Source organism: Sparus aurata, chromosome 18 (genome assembly GCF_900880675.1).
Source record: "Sparus aurata chromosome 18, fSpaAur1.1, whole genome shotgun sequence".
NCBI lineage: Eukaryota > Metazoa > Chordata > Actinopteri > Spariformes > Sparidae > Sparus > Sparus aurata.
In genome coordinates this window covers 30092711-30118492 of record NC_044204.1, presented here as the reverse complement: position 1 = coordinate 30118492, position 25782 = coordinate 30092711, and the positions used below count along the sequence as shown (strand labels likewise).

General features: G+C 40.9%; 2 protein-coding genes across 8 annotated transcripts in view; one reads left to right on the top strand and one right to left on the bottom strand.

Moving 5' to 3' along the window:
• Positions 1 to 1682: 1682 nt before the first annotated feature.
• On the top strand, positions 1683 to 14403 carry sash3 (SAM and SH3 domain containing 3). 3 transcript variants are annotated; one of them, XM_030397439.1, is made up of 9 exons: positions 1683 to 1865; positions 6057 to 6199; positions 8651 to 8746; positions 10971 to 11105; positions 11607 to 11742; positions 11891 to 12042; positions 12425 to 12637; positions 12726 to 12870; positions 13723 to 14403. In XM_030397439.1, exons 2-9 carry the CDS (start codon positions 6143 to 6145, stop codon positions 13995 to 13997), a joined length of 1209 nt encoding a protein of 402 aa, XP_030253299.1. In that variant the 5' UTR covers positions 1683 to 1865; positions 6057 to 6142; the 3' UTR covers positions 13998 to 14403. The 3 variants fall into 3 exon arrangements, with proteins under 3 accessions (XP_030253299.1, XP_030253298.1, XP_030253300.1); XM_030397438.1 differs by having other exon boundaries at positions 6046 to 6199; XM_030397440.1 differs by lacking the exon at positions 6057 to 6199 and having other exon boundaries at positions 1684 to 1865.
• A 1242-nt stretch (positions 14404 to 15645) lies between these two features.
• Positions 15646 to 25782, bottom strand: part of zdhhc9 (zDHHC palmitoyltransferase 9) — a 35777-nt gene continuing 25640 nt past the window's right edge. For 2 of the 5 annotated variants that reach the window (XM_030396574.1, XM_030396575.1), the window contains exons 8-10: positions 21320 to 21423; positions 21089 to 21203; positions 15646 to 19471 (exon numbers count right to left, since the gene is read on the bottom strand). In XM_030396574.1, the coding sequence (XP_030252434.1) occupies positions 19271 to 19471; positions 21089 to 21203; positions 21320 to 21423 (420 nt within the window). In that variant the 3' untranslated portion in view covers positions 15646 to 19270. Of the gene's footprint in view, positions 19472 to 20194; positions 20279 to 21088; positions 21204 to 21319; positions 21424 to 25782 lie in introns of all 5 variants that reach the window. The other 3 variants (XR_003981460.1, XR_003981461.1, XM_030396576.1) reach the window with 3 other exon arrangements.

Genomic DNA, 25782 nt, shown 5'->3' with positions numbered 1-25782 from the left:
TTGAAAAATGACCCTTTAAATCTCACCTACTCGTGAGATTTTGGAAAATTTCAGAATTTCAGAATCAGAATCTAAGACATGAGACAAAATAGTGTAGAAGCTGACATTGCTGCTTGAAAATATGTTCATCCTGGGCATTTCAGAAGTCAGTGAGCCACATGCCATGGAAGCTATTGAGAAAAATAATCATAATTTCTGCATATTAATATTCATATTAAATAGAGGAAGCACCAAAATACAATAACAATAGGTGTCTTACTCGTCCAGTTTACTGATACAATCTGCAGCTGGTTTGGAGTCACTGGGTCACATGACATGAAAGATATTCTAAAAAACAGCAGTTATTTTGTATTAATATATTTATGCTAAGTAATTTAATGACGGTCCCTAAATCAGTCTCCAGTGATTCAGCGCAAGACTCTGAGAGGTGAGCTAACCGTCCTCCTGCTGCTGACACTGGGGGAACCTCAGTAAAGTCTCAGCTGGACCCGAGTAGATATCCACAGAATATTGTGTGCAACTTAAATTCCCCATTCGCTCGTGATATTAAACAGACAAAAATCACGTCATCATCAAAATCAAATGATTTTGGCAGACCAGGGTTGCCAGATACTGCAACAAATATAGGGACACAATCTTACTTGTTTCCTTTACTGTAAAATCGGGAGATTAACAGGAGAAATTACTGACCGGAGCGTCGAGGGAGATAGGGTTAAAAATCGGGAGTCTCCCGCGTGAATCGGGAGAGTTGGCAACTATGCATTTACTGATGTATTTTATTATAGCAGAATGTGTTAATAATGTAAGCATGTGGTAACTACAGACGTTATTTCATAAATGTAACTAAAACACTATTTTAATAAAAACATTGACTTTGAGGCAAGAGAGTGCAAATATGTCCGGGTCCAAGAGCGTGCTGCTCAGCTTTGTTTCCAATCCGACCCCCGTGGCCAGTTAAGGGTGCTGCAGTGAAAAATTCTCCTTTAGCCCAAAGAGCATTTTCCCCATAGTTCGCCATTACAAAAAAGATCAAATATAAAACTGCTGAAAGGACGTCAAGAACTGCAAACAACATAGATTATGACACTGTATAATTGCTTTTTGGTCCATGGAGGTTTTTTTGTTAAAACTTTTAAATAAGCTGAGAAAAGAGATTTTATAAATCTGTGACATCATCGAAATGTAAAGGCTTTTGGGCGGGGCCAGTCGGGGGACACTCTACTGCGCATGATCTGTGCGCCACATAATCGGCCGTTAACACCGAAGCTAGGAAACTTGGGCACCATCTTTGTACCAGTTATCTAGTTCTATGTAAATCTATGAATCATGCCAACTGATTTCTGGGTTTTAGAATTCATTACACAACAATCTATGGAGCGCCTTTAAACTACACCTGGATACAACTTAAGGGGACTTTTTCATACTCCAATTCATGTCAGAGGGAAATATTTAACTTAATTACAACAATGTGACAGCCACAGTTACTTTGCACATACATATTTGACATTTTAAACATCACCAGTTTGTAATATTATATCTTTAAACTACCAAAATGCTCAAAGTTTTAAAAATATGATATTAAAAAACGGTGCAGCAAATCAACTCTTCATTTTTCCAACAAAGCTTCCTGCACTTGAATCAGTCTGAGAGCAGCCAGTGGTCTTGTTGGGACTGGGAGAGAGGAACAGGTGCGTCTGGTGTCCTCACCCCGGCAAACAGACGAAATTAAGTCCCGCAGTATCGTGTTTGGCTCGGACTGCGCTCTGTCACCTAATGAACTGGGAGTCACAAGTAAAACATGTGGCTCAAAGCTCCTGAAACCACATCCAACAACTTCAACTTCGTCTGACGTTGAATGAAGAGCGGTGAGTTGAGGTCAATGTTAACGTTCCTCGGTCAGTTAGCTTATGACGCTAGCTAAGAGCTAACGTTAGCGTGAGACGATTAGGGCTAATTATTGTGAACTTTTTAGAGATACGAATGGTTTTAAAGCTGTGGTAGCACTAACTTTAATGCTCTGAAAAACACTAACATCTCGTTCGATAATATTTGTGACATACTAATCCATTTAACGTTAGCGATAGTTAGCTAGTTGCTCCCGTAGAGCAGTGCTAACATTAACGTTAGCCAAACAGCGACCTCTTGGTCCACCTGACAGTTGGCATCGATGACAATGTAAATACGCACATCTGCATGAAAATTCCAATTAATATGACGTTTAAACATCTAATACTGTTTCAGTAAATGATGGTTATGTATTGAAATCTGATAAACTTGAGCCACTACACTTGGAAATGAACACGAGTAATGTTAAATAATATAATTTGATGTACTGGACAAAAACACTGATTGGTGTCAATTAACGTTACAGTTCTTTCATTCAGCTATAAATGAGGCATGTCACTGTGTTTGTGTTTACAAGTCATTTTTTAATCAAATCATAATTAACATACCAGCTGCTGTAACTTATTGTTGTTGTGCTGATTGTTAGCACTCTTATTAATGGAAATGGTGACTATTACCTTTCACATACAGTCCTAATAGTTATTTAATGTATTAAAAGAACCAAATAAACACAGACAGCATATAGAAAACATATAGAATATATTCTGATGGGTTACAGAATACAGTGTAACACCCCCTTGTTTCAAGTCATTGTTCAGAGAGCTGAAGTCATGCAACTTCCTACTTGTAATGGCTCACACCATTATTTCAGAATGAGTTAAAGGTACTAAAATAGATGAAAATAATGATAAATCTGGTCATATTGACGATATCAGTTTCGTGAAAGGAGAGCTGGTCAGTTCTGTGAGCTGCTAATATCTGATACCAGCTCTACAAGGTTTAAGTTGCAGGTTTTGGTGAGCGTTCAACAAGATGACGTCACTAACTCAACTGGTGGCTGTGTAGTCTTTTATAATTACGTATTCTCACAGTCTTCTATTTCATCAGTGTAATAAAGAACTTGCAACTTTCTCAAGATGAAAAATTAACTTTTAAATTTACAAACGTGTAGTTCATGGCAGAATTCAAGTGGGGTTAAAAAAAATTACTGTCTCTCTCCATTCACCGCAATAAAAAAAATTTCTGAAATAAGATACCATTTGGTCCACTGGATAAGGTGTGATTTGGCTCTCCATCAATGCAAAACTCGCGCCAAAATGCAACCTAGGCTTTTGTTGTGAATGTACCTGACTCAAACCTACGTCTAAAAGCATAATTACGACGAAAGAGGCATTTTAAGGTTTACCATAGTTTCGTTTTCGGGCAAGCTCATTTTCAATGGGGTGCAGGGGCACTTTTGCACTAGCATCAAAATCGCTATTTTTAAAACACTAAGAAGACTCGAAAGAAAAACTAAGAAAACTCTGTGTACACAAACAATGTTCTCAATGCTCGTGTTCATGTGTAGAGACCCTGGTGATACTAAGAGCAAAGTTTCGTGTTGTGTCGGGCCTTCTTAGTGTTTTAGAAATACTCCATTGAAAATGAGTTTGACCTGAAAAACGAAACTACAGTAAACCTTAAAAGTGCCTCTTTCGTCGTGATTTTGCGTTTACACGAAGGTTTGACTCGTATACATTCCCAAAAAAAGCCTAGGTTGCATTTTGGCGAGAGTTTTGCTTTAAGTTAAGTTAGCCAGTTGGCAGTATTAGATTGATATTTGCTCTACCCGCATGTTGTGAAAGTTAGCTTTCTTGTACTAATGGATGGCCGTTAAAGGAACCCCAAATTCTCCAAAGGCCACAGGCTCTCTTTACCTCAGGACTTTTTGTAGAATTGTTTTACAAAGACCACATCAAACAACAAATATCACACTAACAGATGGCTGGTTGCTCGGCAGCCCTTTTGTCAGCACTTTTTGAAGGTGTGAATGCGTTGCCATCACACCACACCCTGCAGTCTGCATGTGCCCAGCGAACTCGTGCATCGCAAACATGCTGAAACATTCAGACAGATAGTTGAGCAGCTCTCAGAAACTGGCAGATCATCCACATGCACAAGGTGGTAAAGAGGAACATGAAGGATGAGATCATTGTTCTGTGTTGAGAAAGGTCACTTGTGGTTCTGTATTTACTGTTAGATTTCAACATCTGAGCATGTGGTCATCTCTGGTGGTTAGTGCCCTCCTATCAGTGGTGGAAAGTAACCAAGTGAATTTACTTAAAGGGTGCCCTGTGGAGTTGTCTCGTAAACAGACAGGATTTGTGTTTACACTGAGTGGATTGTGTGCATTTCTTTCCTCAAAAAACATTTACAAAAGCAATTTTTGGTAATTTAATTTTTTTACTTTTGTGTTTGCTAGCTAGTCGTCTTCCTCTCCTCCTTTGTTGGCACATCGGTGCACTATGTTGCCTGTGAACGATGAAGCAGTCGCCTTGACGTGAATCAGTTGCTCCACAGCATAAGTAGTGGTCAGAAACTGAACTCTGCTTGGAGGTGTTTCACCGCTGTAAAGATGCTCCCCACCCTCGCAGTACGTCAGCCACCCTGACAGGTGACAGACGGCAAGTTTGAAGGTCCAGAGTCCATTTTCATACAGGAAACCGTGAGGGGGCCTGCTGGTAACAAACAGTATTACACCAGAAGTAAACTGAATTATGTTTTCAACATTTTTTAGGTGAGAAATGGGCAATGTAGTAACAGAATATGGGTTTAAAATGTATCAACACAGCCCAGTTTTTGACAGTTTGATCTGAGTTTTGTGAGATGTCCCTCACTACACTTAAAAGAGACCCTTCAGCATGATGAATACTTGAACCTTTGAAACTTATATAAGTGTATTTGTCTTATACATTTACCTAAGTAAAATTTTTAACTCTTTACTTTTACTTGTAATCAGGCATTTAATTGGGTACTGTTGCTACTTTTACTTTCGTAAAGGATTCAAACACCTTGATCTCAGTTGTAATCAGAATCTGGTTCAGCTGTTACTTGTTGTTTTTGTCCGTGTTAGATCTGCAGACGATCTACATGTCGGTTGCCAACCTGTAGTCGGCTGACAGGAAGCTAAAATAGGGCATCCTCTTGTATCATGTGGTTTTCTACCCCACCAAAATAACAAGCTAAACTTGACTTACATTCTACTTCCCTTACTGCCAGTGTTTGCGTTGTCCTGCAGGCTGATTGTACAATCATCAGCACGCACATCTCTGTGACTCACTCAAGTTGTTTTTGTCTTGACCGACTGTTTAACATGTGTTTCTTGACAGTGTCAGCATGTGTCGGGCCTTGATATTTATTTTTTCTTCTTCTTCAAGCAACTTTCTGTATAAATATCCTTTAGATAGATGCGCTAGACTGTCTCTTTGACAGGCCTGTGCAGCTGCAGAGCTGTGACTGAGTTTCTAAATATGTCATCATTAGGTTTCTTTCACTTCCACAGTGCAGTGATGAGTATGTGCTCGTTTGAAAATGATATCTGAAAACTCTTAATAACATTGTTTTGGCCTCCAGAGCTGCTGTGTTGCATGATAAAGGTCTTTGTTGCCAAATTCTACTGAAGTTGAAAATCGACGTCTGCAGGAGTAAAAATGTTGTAATCCAGCCGCTGCAGGATGTATTCTTGCTCCTCACCAAAGAGAGAGATGACATGCTTTAAAAAAACTACTCATTATTGATGATCAGTGACATGATAAATATGAAGAGCCTAAGTTTGAACACATTATTTAAACACAACACAAAAAAATCCTGTTATAAACAAGAATTACAGAAAGAAAAACTTTGTTTTTAAGTTTTCTCAGCCTCTCTCATCTGTAGTATGTCAAAACTGAGTTGTGATGACACGTTCATGAACTGTTTCGTGAGCGTCACTTCACTTCAGAACCACAGAGAGCTTTTAGCACGCAAGCCTGAGAAAGACATGTACCGAACCCAGCAGGCTGTGTGTAAACCGAGGACCAAAAACAGGGTTTGCCTCTTCGGTTTCTGTGTGGCCACGTGACTTCCTCTCTGCCTCGGCATCTCATTCGATTGCAGTTGAGAGTGCAGCTCTACCTTCCTCTGTCTGCGTGTGTGTGTGTTTTTATCTGACATCTTTGGCAGTGACATCGCAGCGACAGGAACCCTCGCTGTTTTAGAACCGGTGTCGCGCTCGCACGGCTTTTAGTCCGGAGAGATCTCGGGACCAGTGAAGTGGAAGATGTTGAGGCGAAGGCCTTCCAACGCCTCGGAGAAGGAGCAGGTGCAGAAGAAGAAGGTGAGCTCAGGTTGTTTGTTTGTTTTGGGAGGTTTTAAACTAATGTTCTCGAATTGAGTTTTTGTAAATGTAAATATTATAGACTAAATGATTGTGAAGGTGGTGGACGTTTGCGCCTCAACTTATCGTACAGCTGTCTTTGTGTGCACATCTTCTGAAACAGGATGTCTGCTCAAGTTAGTGCAAACATCTGTGGTGACGCTGAACAAACCACAAACACCCTAAACTTAAAACTCTATGTTTAAAACATTCTTTAAGTATTTCGTCTAACTTGTCTTTGGCCTTTGCACTTTTAGAGTTCCTCTATTCAGTCAGGGTGAATCATTGCTGCAGATGTAGCTTGAGTCACAGCGGGCTTTGTGGGTGCCACCATGAGAGCGAGCCTCCCACGCCTCAACACCAGTGCCCTCTATTTTCCATCCACATCTCCTGTGGTGTAATTCACGCCTCGTCGTTACACATCTCATTGTCTTTGTTACCGGCAATCAGCTCCCAGCTCATTATCATTGTCGTCGTCTGGAGAACATCATTGTTCCGCGACACGAGTCAGTGCGCTGTGATGATCAGCCGTAATGGAGGATTGATTTATCTGAGAGCTTTGTGGCAAGAACTGCGGCAGGAGAAACAGACATTTACCAGCAAAACTCGTAATAGCCTCATGATGATAAAGGTCATTTGTTCCCTCGACTGCGCCGGTGGTTTAAATCTTCAGGGTCGACGCAGACAGAAGCCATCCAGCACTGACTGGATGTCTGCAATGATTGGCTGCCAGCAGTTGCTCAAGCTTTGCCCGTTTCCTGTGGTTTCAACAAAGACTTGAGGGATGAGCTGCGATTAGACTGCACAGCGGCATGTGGCTGTATGGAAAGTTAGACGAAGAATTTCCATCAGAGATAGAGGAAACTCTGAAGATGTGACAGTGATGCAACAAATCACAAGTTTTTTGGGGTTTTTTTTTTTTTTTTTTTTGGGTTAAAACATCCTAATTTTAAGAATCTGCAAGTAGAGCTGCAGGATTAGTCAATTCAATTAGATTAATCAATAAGTCGCCAACTATATTGTTAGTGGACTTATCCATTTCTTCAAGCAAATATCTCCAACATTTGTAGCTTCTTAAATGTGAGAATTTGCTGCCTTTCTTTGTTATTTATGACAGAACAGTAAATGAGGAGTCTTTGGGTTTTTGACTGTTGGTTGGACAAAAAGAGCATTTTGAAGACGTCACTTTTGAAAACTTTATAGACAAAAAGATTAATTATTAGCAACATGTGACTTAAGCTGCAATAATCGGTTAATTGTCTCAAAAAAATAATCAGCAGTTCCTTTTATGATTGACTAATGGTCATAGATATTTTCCAAGCATTCCCACAAGTCTACAAAAATCATGAGGTTTTGTAAATCACAAACTCCTGCACACTGTCTAAATTGCTCGAATGTATTTGTCAGCAACGTTTCGGTGTTTCAACTTCATGTTTTTGCCTCATGAATGTCTAGTACTGAAACTTTGCCAAAAAATGTGTTATTGCAAGTTCGACAGTGTGCGGGAGTTTACTTACAGCTTCTAATCTTTCGCCCCTCTCCTACGTCTATGAAATAGACGTGCAAAGTATTTTTCCTGTTTAGAATACGTTAAAAATTAAAATTGTCAGCAGAAGGTAAAGAAGATATAGTTTTTATATTATGTGAAGGACGCCTGTGTTATGTTGCAGAATTGTTCTTCGTCACTACACTACCCTGAGCTGCCAGTCTAGACCGCTAGCTGCAAGGCTAACTGAGCTAACTAGCTAACAGAAGATACAGTTAGCAGCTGTTAGCAGTTATTGAATATTGCACTTTAAATTGGCAGATTAATCAACTATCAGGCTCAGAGCTGTGGCAGACTTTATAATCAGAATAGAGAATTTTACAGTAACTTTATTTTCACGGCTCCTCCAAGTTAAGACTGAAACATGGATCTGCAGACTGATGCCGAGTTAAAGCGTAGTTTTCATAGACTAAACTTTTTGATTCTCTTGTTGCGATGTCTGTAGTGAGTTAAAAAGTCAGTCTATTAATACAAACTGTTTATTACAGACTGTCATTAATCATCACACATCGTTTCCTTTGTGTTTCCTGCTAAACTGCTGGACTACATTTATAACCGGTTTCAGAAGAAGCCACAGCAGCCCCTGCAACATGCAGACACTTAATGACCCAGATTCACGACTTTATGTGTGAAGACTGGGAACAAACGTCTGCAGTTGTTTTTCCTGACAGATCGTCTGCACACTCATTCTGTCCACGTCTCCTGAAGAGATAAAAACATGTTGTGGGTTATCAGTGTTGCATAAAAACCACCAAGTAAACGGACTGGCATGTTTACATCCTACTGACCTGTTTGCTCTTGGTCTTGCCATGTTTTTGACTCATTATGGTAAATTAAAATAAATATTATTCCCTGTGTGTTTACAGCTCACTCTGCAGAGGTCCAGCAGCTTCAAGGATTTTATGAAGCACAAGCCGACCTCTCCTGTTGTGGCAGACAAGGAGTTTACCTTGGATGAGAATGTAAGTTGGACTTGTTCCTCTCAAACATGCACCTCATCAGACATGTATCACTATTTCAAAAAGTAGAAGCAGATCTTTTATAAACTGTTTGTGATGAAATATCTGTAGGAACTGCCATTTAGGAACTTAAAGCTCATTGTTCCTCGTTCGAGCATTTCAAACGGCCTCTGAATGACACACGGCCTCCAGAAGAGACCGAGCTGTTATCAGTTTCTGCTGTTACAGAAGTGCACAGTTTGAGCTTCCTGATTTAATATGCTGCTGCACGTGTGGGCAGATGTTCACACTTTAAAATTCACAGAACGACTTCCCGTTAAGATACTCTGTACAGTGAGTGGAAGTTGGACGACGAGTTGAGTGTAGAAGTGCAGAAGAAGAGAGGAAGTAAGAAGGAGAAGCGTTGCACAGCGCTCAGATGACAGCAGCGAGCAGACAGGATGTCCTCCAGTGTGAGCCAGTCAAGCAGAGAGCCTCCGTGTCAGACAAGTGTTTGAACAGGAGGCTGACAGCCAACCCCCCCCCCCCCAGAGGATTTAGGGATTTTATTCTATACTCAACTGTTGACACTGTAGCTGAACACGTATCTTTCTTTACTGTGGTGCTTCATCAGGAAACGCAGCTTCTGCAGGTTCTTAAACAGTCTAAAAATGTCTTAAATTAGATTTAAAAGCAGTGACTGTCCAGCTAACTACAAATGGAACTTGATGTTGTACGGAGTTTTTAACTGGTTATGAAACTGCCTCACTTTGCCTCTATATGACCTACGTAAACAAACCATAAACCAGTAGATGAGCTATTTCTGTTTTGTGTTTCTCAGGTTCACATGCAGGCTGGAAGAGCCTGAGTACATTAACCAGTTAAAAAGAAGCAGCAGGAGATTTTTCTTGAGAAAATGTTATTTTTGACATTATGTTTGGTGGTTTGTTTTTGGAAACATTTCTACTTTTTTCAGCAGTGGCCTCAGAAATCAACAAAATAATCAAATTTCCCAGCAGGAGTTTTGAATTATGGACTGGGTTCTTTTACTAGTTAGCTGGAAAGTTTCTGATTTCTATTTTTACTTGACCAGTCTGACTCGCCTTTTCTCTTTTTCTGCGTAGATTTTTATAGACAAGGCCTTTAAAAGTCTTACAGTCTCAGATAAAATGTGTGTGCAGTTTAGACTTCACAAGCTTAAATCTAATTTCATTTCTTTTTGTCAAAATAAGTAAATCTCTTCTGCTTGAAAGTCCTCATTTCTAATGTTGGACAGTATTAAACCTACCACTGTACGTGGTACTCCAGCTTTTTACTTTATAATTGCACCTGGTGGCAAAATGTAGATGAATCCGACTCTCACTCTGACAACTACATTCCTGCATAAAACCTGTCTTTGCACAGGACCACAAATGTATTACCTTTAAACTTTCATGCAGTGCTTGAATAAAAAAAAGATTAGTAAAAAAGTATTTTTTCAAGGTTTACAAAAGTCTTTTAAACCTTTAAGTGTGTGATACGTGTGGACGCCCTGAGAAAGTCTAACACAACAGAAAGAGACAGTTATGATCACAATCTGCAAGTGCATGAAGTCTTTGTTAATGTAGCGTACAACAAAACTGCAGTTATAAACTCTGATTCACTTTATTGTTTAGAAGTTCATAAATAAACCACCATCTGCCAGTAAACCCTAACCGTGACCACAGAATGACCAACATAGCCTCGACTGTCCTCCTGAATTAATTTCTCCATTTCCTCTAAATCTAACAGCCCTTATAATTTATTTTTCCTCTGCAAATGAAAGTGGACTCGACCAACACAGAGTCTCTAACAGTACATTTGTTATAATGAAGAGCCTCATAAAAATACTGAAAACATCATTAGCTTTTATTACTGAGCACCACAGCCGCGCAGAGTCAGGCTGCAGACTGAGTTATGTTTTGTAACGCTCTCAGAAACTGTGGAGCACCTGGCCACAACACAGCACAGGTGTGTGTGTGTGTGTGTGTGTGTGTGTGTGTGTGAGTTTGTGGGTTTCAGCAGAATAGTGTATGCAAACCCCATCACCACAAAGTTTGCTGGTTTTCTAGATTGTGAGAAATGATTGTTTGCGTCGATGCCACTGTGAACCACTGAGAGTCTGTGGAACTCGATGGAAAAGTTTTGGCTCAACACACACAAACGTCACTTCATTTGAATAACAAATTATGAAGGTAAGTACCTGATGACTTTTTATGTTTTATCTTAGGTGGCAGAGGGTGTAACAGCAGAGGAAGCAGTGAAAAGTGGCAGCAAACTAGGGAAGAAGTGGCGCAATGTCATCTCGCGCACCATGACCCGCAAAACATCCAAGATGGTGCAGAAGGCTCTGGCTGAAGAGGGGGTAAATCCTGTTTACACTCACAGTGACCTGACTCACAGAATTGAAGCAGTAACAATCGATACAGGGTTTAGAATATCATCTGTAACACATAATTTAACAGTAGATCATCTGTGATACAGAAACGCACAGTGACATCCAGACCAAGAGCTGCTGTTGTTACAAAAAGATTGAGATTGTTGCCATCTAGTGGACAAATGAGTTTACTGTGTTTCCTGTTTTCCTTTTTGTGTACTTTCACTCAAGAACTGTAATTAAGTGCAAATTGTAAGCACTTGTATTAATTTCAGAGGGAATGATTTTACTATGGTTACAGTAATAGTTGCCTACTAACTTACAGTTTCGGGGCTCTAAATTAAATTTGTCTTCACTGTTATTTTTAATCACAACTTCTTGAGGAAGCCGCATCCTTCTGTGAACTTCAGTTACCTCCTTTAATGATGCTGAGCTGAAACTGAAGGTAAATTGACCTCTGACCTACGCTGTCGTCGTCCGTGTCTGCAGGGTGAGAGCGGCGAGGAGCTGTCTCCAGTCTCAGCTGATTGGCTCCCAGATCTGAGTGCAGGACAGAGGACGTCCGTGTGCTCCACCGGCTCAGAGGACACCACGCCCAGCCCCATCACCCGCCAGCTCTCAGGCAGTAAGTGTCCACCTGTATCCCTGTAGAGTAAATCTACATATTTAAGCCTCAGAACGTCCCGTCAACAGTCTCCTCAATCCGTGTAAAAACAGTAAATGTCTGAAGGCTCAGGATGAATCTGACCCTTCGTCTTCCCCGTGCTCTTCAGGCAGCGACAGACAGAGCCTGGATAGCGGATACTGCCAGAGGGACAGCATGAGACTGGAGGAGAACTCTTACAACGGACCTTTCTGTGGTCGAGCTATCGTCCACACCGACTTCACTCCCAGCCCCTACGACGTGGAGTCGCTCAAACTGCAAGTGAGTCTCGCGGGGGATCGTCTGTGCTCGGCCTCCTCTGCCGTCTCGTCAAGTCGTCCTCCGGGGAGCTTGTTAACCGAGTGAAACAAGACGGGACGCTTTGATTATTATTCTTTAAGGCAGGGTTTAAAGTACATGACCCATTACTGACAGAGTACCATGATCTCAGTCAGGATTGTGTCACTGCACTGCAAATTATAAGATCAAGAACAAAGAGAAAAGTCTGTTAAAGGGGACTGAAACGTCATCGAGCAGTCAGCTCAGAGGAATATAGACGTATGAAATAAAACGACTTTTGCTCTGATAGTCTTTCTTTTGATCATTCTTTGATGACATCATCATGATATCATTAGACCAGCATTGATGATCGTCTCTCTTACAGAAAGGTGACCTCATCTACATCATTGAGAAGCCCCCTGTGGGGACCTGGACCGGGAAGCTCAACAACAAAGTGGGCTCCTTCAAGTTCATCTACGTCAACCTGCTGCCTGACGAGAGCCCCCCCATCAGGAGGAGACACCGTGACAGCAAGACCCGCCGAGACAAATCCAAACCCAAAACCCTGGAGGAGGTGCTGGACAGCATCGGTCTTCATGTAAGACACACTCTGAGAACACAATCTTTGTTTACATCATGATCGTGTTTCCATCTAACAGTCGGTGTCTTTGTCTTCTGTGTTTCAGGAGCTGAGCTCGCTGCTCTCCATGCACGGTTTCCAGAGCCTGGAGGACTTTGCAGGACTGAAGGAGTCTCACCTCAACGAGCTGAACATCACCGACCCGGAGCAGCGCTCCAAGATCCTGAACGCCTCGGACCTGCTGAGAGACTGTGAGTTCACACACTGAACAGCTGCATTAACCTGTCCTGATGAGAGCAAGAAGGAAATAAGAAATCGGAGAAAAATGTCCCAATAAAAGAGGGTTAGGATCTGCTGCTGCCACTCAGACATCAGGCTCAGACAGTGTCGATGTGAAAAATGTGTCTTTGGGGAATATTTAATGCTGCCATCAAATTTTCTGGCTCAGCTGCATAATTAGGTACATTTTATGTCTCAGTTTCACAGTGTTACACTCGCAGTTTGCAGCTAGGATCAGTCGCTTGTAAGAAATCTTTCTCCTGACAAATTATTACACATCACAACATCAGGAACAACAGATACACACTTTATACACTTTAAAGACTTCCATTAGCTCTCTGTACTGTACTTGTTTATTTCCTGTCATATCAATATGTATCTGCATTATTGAGATTCATATTGGAATCAAGAGAAAGTTTATTAACATCCCCCCGATTGTGGGAAAGTTGGAGCCCTCCAGTGTAAATGGGTTTGTGTTTATTAGAGACTTTTCCATCTTAGCTAAACTGAAAACATTCTATCATCATGAATAGATAGTCTTTTTACTTTTAACAGATTAATCAGTAACGAAAATAAATCTCTCATCAAGCAATGTGATATAAATGCAGGTTTCTCCTCTACGAGACTTTTCTTGAGCAACACAAACACAAAATAAAGAGTTATTTAATCACGTTGATTTGATTGGTTCTGTTTTTAAGCCAACCCTAAAGTTTCTCACTGAAGCTGAAGAAGATGAAAGAACCTCTCAGAGTTCAGGATTAATAACGGGAGGATTGTATTGAGTTTTTCTGTAATTAAATATAAACCTCTTCGTCCCGGTGTAGCTGAAGATGAGTCCGAGCCGGAGGAGGACAGATCTGAGGAGAAGGCCAAAGAGCCGAGAGACTCTGGCTGTTTTGAGAGCTCAGAGAATCTGGAGAGCGGTCGCGAGGAGGCAAAGACGGAGGAAGACATCGCGCCGGAGGAGCAGACGAACCAGGTGGCCGTGAAAGAGGAGCAGCAGCAGCAGCAGCAGGAGGAGGAGGAGGAGAAGCAAACAGAGCAGCTGGATGCTGTGCAGGAGCAGCTGCAGGAGCTGACGGTGGACGAAGGATCTTGAGAGGAGGTGGGAAAAATACTCAAACTTCAGGACTTTGATGGTGGATTAAAGAGTGGACTGGTGACACAGTGTCGGGTACAAATACTGCTGTTCTTCATTTTCCTGTGAAACAGCAGCTTCTCTTGTATCATATGAATCATGTTTGCTGTCGTTTCCTGCTGTGATGTAATGGAGCTTTCGTTTTTCTCTTTGTCGAGTCGTAACTTTGATGTCGTGCACTCTTGATACAAATATGAATGTAAAATACTTTTGGATCTTTTTCATGTAACTTGAATTCAAATGTAACTTTCTGTAGTTTTACTTTTTACCTGTTTTAGGAGGTACATTACACTGATTTATGTAACATTATCATGAAGAAGAAGTTAACAGTGCTGTAAATAGTTTTAAATAAAACATCATCCAGTGAGACGTTGTTATTATTTTAAATGCTTCATCTTCAGCAAGTTGATGAAAACACAAACTAATTGAATTAAGCATCATAAATCTGTGATTCCTGCATAATTAAAAGTAAAACATTGTTCCTCTTGGCTGTAGTGTTGGAGATGTAAACATTAATGTCGGTCGTCTCTGCTGCGCTCCAACGTTAGCTTCCTTAGCTAGCTATCATCTCTGAGTAGATGTTTTGTTCTGCGCGGTGATACGGTCTGCAGGTGTAGTTCAGTAGAGAGAAAATAGTTCCTACATGAAGCTGCTCACAACAAAGTCTGTGGATTATCTTTAACAACTCGGACATGCTTTCTGGAAAAAGACTAAAACTCTGCAGCGACACCTAAACATCTGGATGATGAGAAGAAAAATGTTTCTTTTTGATTTTGGGGTGAAGAGTCCCTTTTTAAGTCGAGATCCATTTTAATAGTTAATTCCAGAAATATGTTTACCATGTTCACCATTTTAATTTAGCTAGTCAGCATGCGAACACACTAACCAGCACCAAAGACAAACTACAACTGAGGACGACTGGAACGTTAATTAGTATTGAAGGTGCCGCTATATGAAAAGTGAAGGGAAACAAAGTTATCACAGTTTATCCTGAAGGGGGCCACAAATGTCTGCAGCACATTTCATGACAATCCATCCAATCATTGATTAGATATTTCAGGCTGGAACAAAGTAGCCCGGCTAAAGAGAAGCAACATTTAACAGTCCCATTCTGAGCTCATTTTCAGGTTCATACTTTTTTTAGGTGTCCATCAGAAAACGTTTAGACACTTAATGTCATAAAACACGTCAGTTTTCTCGGACTGTCCTTCTCTGTCTGAACGCTCTGTTTCAGCTCCCGTCTCTTTAAGACCCGCCTCCAAAAAAAACCCGTCTCCTCCGATCGGTCGGCTCACGCAGGCCTGAGACAGCAGATGTTCGGTTTAAAAGGCAAAATTTCTGAAAATGGGCTGTTTATTTTTCTCTGTGGATTGAGTGTTTTGATCCTTTCAAAGTATTTATGCGGCACCTTGACCTGCTTCACCATCAAAAAAGACTCTCGCTTTTTTACTCTCTTGTAAAAACGGTTTGAAGATGACCTCTGGAGGAAAATGTAGTTAAAGGGCACAAACGTACCTTTTATACAGAACAAGCTGTCTGTTAAATATTTAATGACAGCAGATTCGAGCGCAGAGCCTCAGTGAAAGAAAATCTCTTTTAAAAGTCAAAGTAATAATAAGACAATATTGTTTATTTACCGACACATTGATCATGTAAAAAGAAGTGAAGTAAACTGAATGAAATACATTGAGTCACAGTGTTGATACTAAACAAAGTGAACATAAATAAAGATTCCATCAATGGTATATTACTGTATCTGTATACATAATGCAAATGCAATAGATTGATCAGAGCATTCAGATCTGACCACGTCACGGGATCGCACACACACGAGCTCAGCTTGTCTGCAAACTGTCAAATTAAAAGTCCAACACGTCCCTTTTTTAAAAATCTGTTACTTCAACACAATCGTCCCTTCATTAATCGAACATCAGTCACGTACATTCTGGCTTCTCGGTGACAGCGAAATACACCAAACTGTCTTCGAACACTTTCCACAAAGAAAGTTCACCTTTTTAAAAAACAAAACAAAAAAACAACTCATCTTCATTTCGTGCTTCAACAAATAATTCTTTTTACTTCTCAGAAACGATAATGTAGCTCAGTGTGCAGCTTCTTCCAACAGAGTTATCTCCTCTTTTCTTATCAGAGTGTTCTCAGGTAAAGGTTCACCTGGAGTTGAAGCTTTTAGTCGATTGTCAAAAATGTCAAATATTTGCTAATTCCATCTTTTCAGATCTCAAATATTTCCTGATTCTAAGCTATTTTGGAGTTTTGCACTGTTTGACAAATAAACCAAACGAAAGATAATTTAATCAAGAAAATCATCCACAGATGAATCAATAATTAAATAGATTTACGTTTATCTTCTCAAAGAAAACAATCCCAGCATCCTAAAACTAATTTTCCACCCCGCGTTTGCAAAACATGTTTGGACTTAAAGGAGAAAATCTTGAGTCTCTGTCAGATTTCAGAGTCTGACGCGACGCTGTCGACACACTAGAATTGTTTCTACACGAGTATATTTCACGAACACTAACTCTGTCTTGCATACAAACACAATCACTATTACAAACTCTCGCTATCAGCTAACATCATTTATATACTGAGAATAAGCTTTTGCTCCCTCTCATGTTTCTCTTTGTGTGGACGCCGTCCCCTCGAGCGATCTGTGACCAAAACTAAATAAACTCTCCGTGCTCTGTCTGAAACACACAGATGTGTGAAAAACAAAAGGTTCGAGCGTCTTTCTCTCTCTAACGAGCCAGCTGCATTCGCGGCGGCCTCGGGCGTGCTGGAGAAATAACTGTCACAGCGAAGAAGAAGAAGAAGAGGAGTTAAATATGGGAGCTGTTTTGTTATAGAGGGAGGGGGGAGGCAGGAGGTCGGAGGAAGATCAGCTGTGGTGTGATTCGCAGGAGGAGGTGCTCAAGCTCACGGGAAGCATAATTAACACTGGCCGCTCTTATCCTTAGAAAAACAAGAAGCCAAGAAACGTTAAAGTTGCTGCGATCGTTCCCCCCCTCGCCAATCAGCTGAGAGGGGTTCAGGACATCCTCGCCTGCTGAAGACTATGTACAGTTCAACGATGGCTTTGCTTCGTTCGCGCTTCACGAGGTCGCTTCAGTGGTTCCCAACTCCTCCAGACACAAACATCTACAAGCTGTGGTCTTTAGTTTCCTTCTCAGATTAGATATTCTAATAATATCTTCACAGTATGTCATATGATTTATAAGAAATGTGTTTTTTTCTACTTTCCCATGCATTTAAAAATAAATTTTGGACATTTCATCTTTTATAACTTCTTGCAGAGAGTGAGACGAGACGTTAGATATGAAGCTACAAACTGAATCTGTGGTCGGCTGGTTTAACTGAGCATGAGACAGAACTGAGACCTTCTTCAAACGTCTCTAAAGCTCAGGAAACAGTTCTAGTCAAAAAAATGTTGAGGTCTCACTTAAAACTAAACGTCATTAATAATAATAACATAAATGATCACCATCTATAGAAACTTTGGGGTGAAACTGCCAGAAATCAACTCAATCGATAACTTTGTTTTCTCTCTTTTTGGGCAGTAAGATATTAACGAGTGTATTATTTACACAATATCAATATTTTTAATTATTGTAAATATCTTGATGTGGCGACGCTCCTAATTTATAGTTAATTAAACTTAAATTGATAGTTACTTCACTGTTACAATTAAATGCTCTATGAACTATTAAGCAATAAAGTTTTATGAACATCAGTTGCAACTCAATTGCTTAATAAATGGATTATAAAGCATTTAACGGTTAATAGTGATATAACTATTAACTCCATATTTACAATTTATTAATGATGGTTTCGATGAAGTGTCACCAAACGCTTCATTTTTGTATATCGAATAAGATAAAACAGTAATAAGTGAGTTTTATGGTACTGGCAGCCTGATTTTGTCACAAGGCTAACGGTTCCCTCTGTTTCCAGTCTTTATGCTAAGCTAAGCTAAGCTAACTATTTCCTGGCTGCAGCTTCAAATTTACCACACGGACGTGAGCGTGGTATCAATTTTCTTAATCTAACTCTCTGCAAGACACCTGATGAGCTGTTTCCCAAAATGTTGGGCTAGTCCTTTAATCATTTCACGACTCTTTCTAAGATTTGTCTCTCGACTGATCTCAGACCTCAGGTTGGGAACCACTGGGACTCGTTAGTGTTTCTCACTGTTTAACACTGTACCGAGCTTCTCTGTCAGCTGCGTTTGATGGAGCAACTGTTGTGATAAGGCACTGTTACTACGAGTGTCTGCTATCATCAGAAGTCAGGCCTTTTCTCACACACACATACACGCACACACACACTGGGACTCTGGCAAAGCGTCTCCTGGTTACTGTGCGTACAGAAATGTCTATTTTGGAGCACCGACGTCACACTACATCCTTGATTATATAAAAATGGAAGGACAGGCGTTGGTCTGGATCAGATCACTTTAAAAAAAAAAAAAAGGATGCACGTATTGAACAACAGTACTGAATGCAGCAATATCAGAATACAAGGTAGATTTTGACGTCGTCTGGAAGGAGCCTTCAGGATCTCTCAGCTGAGGATTTGCATGTCCTCCTCCTGCCTGGACATCATGTGTACTCACAGCTGGAACCTTTCTGTCCACACTCAATAAAAAGATGCTCGTACAGCCTCCTCTTGGTTTGCATAGGGCATGTAATGTGCACACAAGAGAAAACTGACTGTATGTATGAAGGTTTATACATGTCCAGGAGTAGGACCGTCTTTGCCAGACACTTGCAAGGAGTATATTTGAACTGGCCTCTCACAATAAATGTCTTTATGCGGTTTTAAATGGAGAACAAAATGTAGTACTGACAATCAGAACGGCCCACAGGTGACCTGCGGGGAAGTCTCGGAGAGTGTTTAGTCTCTGCAGCTTCTCCCCCCCGCGTGTCTTTTCCATGCAGTGTTCAGAAGTCGGAGGAAGCTGCTGACTTTCCATTAAATCTCTCCCCATCCTGCAGGAGTAAGTGTCAATCAAACAGCTCTGCAGCTACCGGAGAGGAGAGGAGGGGAGAGGAGGAGCTGCCGCAGAAGCTCCGCTCTTCTGGTGGAATGTAGGGCAGGAGAAGAACTGAGTCTCCTGCACAGTAATCAGACGTCGACTGTTAATGTTTCAGTTCCTGACCAGGCAGAGTGGTCGTGGGTGGGGGAGTGGCTACGACCAGAACCGCCCCCTCATGCAGCTAATGGGTCTTGTCCTTGGTGATGGATGTTTCTACATCGGTCTCGGGTGAAGCCAGAGGCGGGACCTTTGCAGGAGGGTGCTCCTCTTTAGGGGAGGGGCTCTTCTCTGCCGAGGCAGCGATGCTCGGCTTGGCGTCGTCAGGTGTGTGCTCGTTGGGGATGAGTGGGGCCGTGGTTTTCTGCAGGCAGAGGACAGCATGCTAAAAAAGACGTAGATGCAGTGAGAGCCACTGACGACAGACTGAGCTGCAGCAAAACATCACAGATAAATTATAGCTGTGACTTCAATCAGATGTCCAAAACATGTCAAAAGACAAGATTCACACTTCTTACAAGTGAATATTTTCTGTGTTCAGTTTTCTTTCCTCCTCGATGACAGTTAACCGAATATCTTTTGAGTTGTGGGCAAAACTAGACATTTGAGGACGTCATCTGAGGCCCAAATAACTCACACAGAAAGAGACTCTGTGTTTAATCAACAATGTCTTGAGCCCTAATCAATAGCAGCTCTTGCAAGATCTTTTGTGGGTTTGGAGGTTACCATCTACACACAACATGGGACTGAAAGTAACACCTCCACACACACACGGCTGAAAATAGACTTTCACTTCTTCAGAGTGTTTTTCAGATAAAAAGATGCAGTAACAGATTATATTCTTCTAAACAGACACTAAAATAGAACACAGTTAATATAGTTTGTAGAAGATGCAAACAAAACTTTATTATTTCTATCACAAAAAAAAACTTCACATGATTAAAAAATAAATGATTATGAAAGGTTACTGTATTAAGAACACACATTAGAGAAGTGACGGGCTGTGAAGATGTCATTCACAATAAATAAAACGTTTTCAATTTTGTTAATACAATTAATTTACCACAAATAAAACAGTCAAATGAACGTTATTCTTCATTTATCTGACCTGTTTTTTATCTGTTGTTTTGTTGAAGTCTGTTTTCTGCTGATTTTGTCCCGTCTACTGACTTTAACCTGCAGTGCTGGGTGGCTTTGCAGGAGGAAACAATTTGAACAGAAGGGCAAAAAATTACTTGACTGGTGCACGGACGTCAACACGACACTGAAACGCATCTCGTACCGCTTCAATGTAGAGGAACTGTAGCTGCATGTGTTGAAAGTGATGCAAGGTTACTAATTGTTATGTGTATGTGGATGAATTATTAATGTGCACTGTATTGCCTGAGGCCCACACACACACATTAGAATTATTCTTGTCGTTTATGAAACGAAAAACTACAAAAATCCTGCGGGAAATACTTCATCTTACTCTCATGTGTTGATCAGAGTTGTGATTAAAAGTTTTCCAGATTCAAAGTGGGCTGCGTTATTGTAAAGTTTGGAGATGGCTGCATTCGAGTTAACAAATGATATTCTATGTATACAGATTATGTATTAATTGGCAATGTAAATAATTGTTATTTGCAGCCCGGATCTATAGCAACACAGAGATAGTACATTTTCATATTTGAGTACGATGCAGAGCACAAACCTGGCTCATGATCCAGGTGTTAACAGAAAATACACGGTTGAACTGTTTTAAATGGATAAACAATGTGTGTGAGCATAAAGAGACACAAAATGGCTCCACGTGTAGCAGGACGGCTTATCAGGGAGAAACAGTGCTCTCCACTTAAAGCACACGACTCCTTTCTTCTCTCCAACACTCTCTGTAATTGGTTTGGATTGTTTTATGTGGGCTCTCGATTCACTATTCTGCAGCCTGGATCCACTTCAGTAGGGTGCAGTGTGTGTGTGTGTGTGTGTGTGTCTGAGTGTGTGTGTGTGTGTGCGTGCTCACCGTGGTCTGTGGCACTGGGTTGCTGCTGCTGGTGGTGGAGGAAGAGGAGGAGGGGGCAACAGGAGTTGCAGAAATAGACGAGTCCTCCTCCATCAGTCCTCTTCTGTCCAAGACGCTGGAGGGCGAGACGAGACAGTTAGTCAGTCAGTCAGTCAGTCAGTCGCTGCATCTGGCTCGTTAATCTCTGACAAATCTGAAAGTCTTAACTAGAAGATAACAGCAGGAAGTTACCTCGGGTACGTCGGCCCACAGAGCACCTCGCAGCAGTTTTTGATGATGTTCTTGTGGCTGTACGGGTTCTGGACTCGGTTCTTTCCCGACCAGGATCCTTTAATCTGTACAAAAACAAAACGAAACACAACATTCATCACTGGAGTGGAAAACCTCCCAAAAAAAAAAAAAAAAAAAAAAAGCCATCGACCAACATCCCAAACACATCCTGACTTTCTGGCTGTTCTCCTTCAGGAACATTTTCCCTGTGCTTTATACCTTATTCAAAAGCAGAGCTCCGTTTTTAGATGTTATTCCCACAGGCTCGACTTTGACCTACTAAAAAAGATCTTGTCAGGGATTTAATGATTTCTGGTTTAATAGGAACTCTACGTGCCGACGGGTGCCAACGAGCACAGCAACGACATGTTACAACCGCTTGAATAATTCATTGAAAAATCTTGAAAATTCGTACAAAGGAATCCCCCAGCAAATACAGAGGTCCTACCACACTGTACTGTACATAAACCCTGTGATATGCATTATTTAGCAGCTAACAGGAGGCACATTTTAACTCCTAAACATCCAGCTTCCCTCTTTTGTTTTTCTTCAGGGGTTGAAACATCTTATTCCCCACTGTGTGTCTTCATGTTTTCTGTATTGTCTTGTGTAATTGTCGTATGAGGTTTACACTGACTGAAATATTCAAACCAAAAGATTTCATACCAACATTCTTACAGCTGCACAAATACATCAAACAAAAAAATATTCTAGATGTCTTTCATGCATTATTTAAAACGTACTCCCACAAGCCTCTGCCTGACAGATCTGGTGTCTTTGGAAACTTTCTCCATTTGAAGGATGTCAGTTCCACCGAGGACGGGGAGAGACACTTTTTTTTTTTTAATTGTTTCATGTTGATGTTCTGACTTTAGTCTCTCTGAACATTGTCCTCCTACTGTGCAGCCTTCATAATCATAATGAGAGAAAATCGGAGTTAATAAAATTCTCTGAGTGCCTTTAATGAGCAACAGTGAGCAGTTTGCAGTCGGTTGGGGCTGAATGCACCTTAAAGGTAAAGCTGCAACAATTACTCGATTAATCCATTTGTGATAAACTCTTAATTTAATGAACTATTTCGATAACCAATAAATAGGTTTAAGTCATAATTTAAATTATTTTATTCCAACTTCTTAATGTGAATATATTCTACTTTCTCTGCTCGTCTTTGAAAGTATACAGAGTATTTTTTGGGTTGTGGATAAAACAAGAGATTTGAGGGCGACATCTTGTGTTCTGGGAAACACAGATCAACATTTTTCACCATTTCCTGACAGTGTATAGACATAATATAATATATAGGTCTATACAATGACCTATCTGTAATCAACAGATTAATCAAGATTAATCAATATTAGTTAGTTGTACCTACTTGAAAGGAATTAAAGCCTGACTGATATTCTGGCCTATCACAGATACAGTATGTCAGTATGCCCCGATATGATATGAAGACCTTTTTTAGAGATTATAATGCAGAAAAAGATGTTTAGGATCATTTCTAATGAGTACTTTCTGAGTCAGTTTACTGTTTTAGTGCACTGGTGTCATTTAAGATGATACATTTATTTCTAAACTGTAAAATATCCTCTGTCCCACATCTTTGTCACAAAGATCAGAATTTTTTATTAAAAATCAGTCAGGACTGAAATTACAGTTTGCCTCTTCACTGCACAGAATGAGTTTGCACTGACAAACATCGGCTTTGTTTTGTTTAGTTGCAGTAGATATAGGTCAACAGTCTGCCACTAAGGCACTCTAGTACTGCATGTCTACGTGTACTGCAATCGTGTGTGTGCGTGTGTGTGTGTGTGTGTGTGTGTGTAGGAGACACAGTTGACAGAGCATGTGTCATCCTGTGGGAGACCAGAGCAGCTACAACACTCAAGGTGCCTTCTCTTGTTCGCCCTTCTTCCACCATTTCCATCTCCTCTCCATCCTCTCCTCTCCTCTCCTCTCCTCTCCTCTCTCATCCCCTCCTCTCCTCTCCTCTCCTCTCCTCTCCATCCTCTCCTCTCCTCTCTCATCCTCTCCTCTCTCATCCTCTCCTCTCTTCTCCTCTCTCATCCTCTCCTCTCCTCTCTCATCCTCTCCTCTCCTCTCCTCTCTCCTCTCTCATCCTCTCCTCTCCTCTCTCATCCTCTCCTCTCCTCTCCCATCCTCTCCTCTCTCATCCTCCCCCTCTGCCTCCCCCCCAGCAGTATCTCTGGCAGCGTGCCCAGCGCCTGCAGGTATCGATGCATCTATTATTAGGCCAATCACAGATATTGAAACGGCCGGGCTGACAGCCATTGTTTCATCTCCTGCTGGAGCAACATTACACTGAAGGTGCACATTGCAGAGCTTCATTACTGATTAAATGAAAAAAATGAGGCCAGCTTTCCCACAGGAAGGAAAAAGGGGAATTATAAATTAATCATTACAACAAAGTATGAGTGCACTTTCTTGCTTTCAGCCACCTAGAACCTCCCACCACCTCCATCGCTGCTGCTGCTGCTGCTGCTGCTGCTCTCTGCTTCCCGTCAGAGCCTCTGCAGTCAGATCTGGGCCAACAAAGCCTCCAATAAAGTATACACACTGTAAACGCTAGTATACACAGACGCTACATAAATTACTCCCTCTGTGGATTCAGTCACCTGCACCACCAGCGCTCATCATCTGCGTTAGATCAGCCTGAACGTGTGTGTGCGTGTGTGTGTGTGTGTGTGTGTGTGTGTCTGCGATGACTGTAAAATGACTCGGTGGTAATGAAAAGAAGCAATCAATAATTTTTTTTATCCTCATTTAGCCTCATGAGCTTCTTCTAAATGTGGCTGACAAGTTGGGAGTCTGCGAGCAGCTGGTCTGTTTTGTTCTTATTTCATCTCCGTTCTGTCATTGGTTTTATTAAGAATAGCAGCTATTCATGCATATTTTTAGATCATTAGACTGTCGCCTTGGTGAGCAGTGAGGAGTCCAACTGCTGCTTTTAGTATTCAAAGCATTTAACAGCCAATTTGTCATATGGCTCACACCGAGCAGAATAAAACTGCTGCTGCTGCGCCGGCCACGTTTTTAGATTTTTGATCTCAGTGTGGCTCAGCTGTACTTAAAAAGAGGTCATATTAAAATTTAAAATACAGGCGGAAAGATCGGTCATTTCTTTTCTGCCTCGAGTGAAGTCAAAGACACAAATGTGACATGCTGGATGTTTAAGCTACAGTTATAAAACAGACTTTGTAGCTTTGGTTAGGATCTTGTTTCCTCCGTTTACTTTTATTTCAGTAGTTTTTTCTTTTCTTTGCTTTACGTTTAACAAGCTGCAGTTTTCCAGCCCTCCTTCTGTTCTTCAGGGCTGAACGAAGCGGCGCGATTGTCAAGGAAACCGCTCTGTAGTTTAAACCTCTGTGATGTATGTTTATCTTTACAGTCATGTGAAGCCGGGCTGCCTGATCACAACATGTACAGACATGGTCTTCAAACTATACTTTGTCTACATTGTGTGGCTAACCTTGACAATTACATTAAACACACGTCTCACCCTTCATCTAAACTCTTAACTGTGTGAGGACTGGGTTCATTCTGTGATCCAAGGAGTGAACAGTTTGAATTGTCTCCCTTGTTTCATATTTTAAACCAAACTCCAGACAAGCATTTTGATACAGATACAAAATCTCTGTCGACAATCTTTTTTATTTCTGACATGATAATTATATCATGTGTGAATGATCAGAGTGGTAGGACTTCTCTAACGTGATGTTTATGGTAGATTTATGAGATGTCGAAGAGACATTTTCTGTCTTGGGTTTGGTTTGTTTGGGTAAAAATAATGGTAGAAACTCAGGTGAGCATCAACAGTGCCAGAAGTGCCTTAAGTCACATCTCTCCCTTATTTACACTTAGCCACTCCTTGTGTTTTAGGGCAATTCACAGAGCAATCAGACAACACAAAGCAAAGAAGCTCTTTGGTGCTGGGTCATCCCTTACCGACTCCAACTTCATGAAATGGATTTTCTTGAAAAAATGATGTGGAAACCTCTATTAAATTCATCAGTAATTGCAAATGCATGTAGCTTCACTCCAAATACTCTTTCAGTTAAGGAAGATTGGCCCCCTGAGCTAAATTCAATCATTTTTTGTGATTCTTTGTGTGTGCACTCTGGGCCTACCCAGTTGTTTGTTTTTCATTGGATTGGGTTGAAATGTGTACTGAGCATCCAAGAAACTCTTGCAAATTATCCTCAGGGTTTTTTGGAAGCTCGGTACAAATTTCAACCCTATCGAGGGAAAAGTAAGCGTTGTGGAGGCTTAGAAGACACATGAAGAAGAAAAAAAATTATGAAATTGAGCTGCAAGGGCCAAACTTTTTAAAAAATCACAACTTTTGAGAAGAGCTGCGGGATTTTACAAGGTGGCGTGAATTTAAAAAACATTTTGAGTGATCCTTT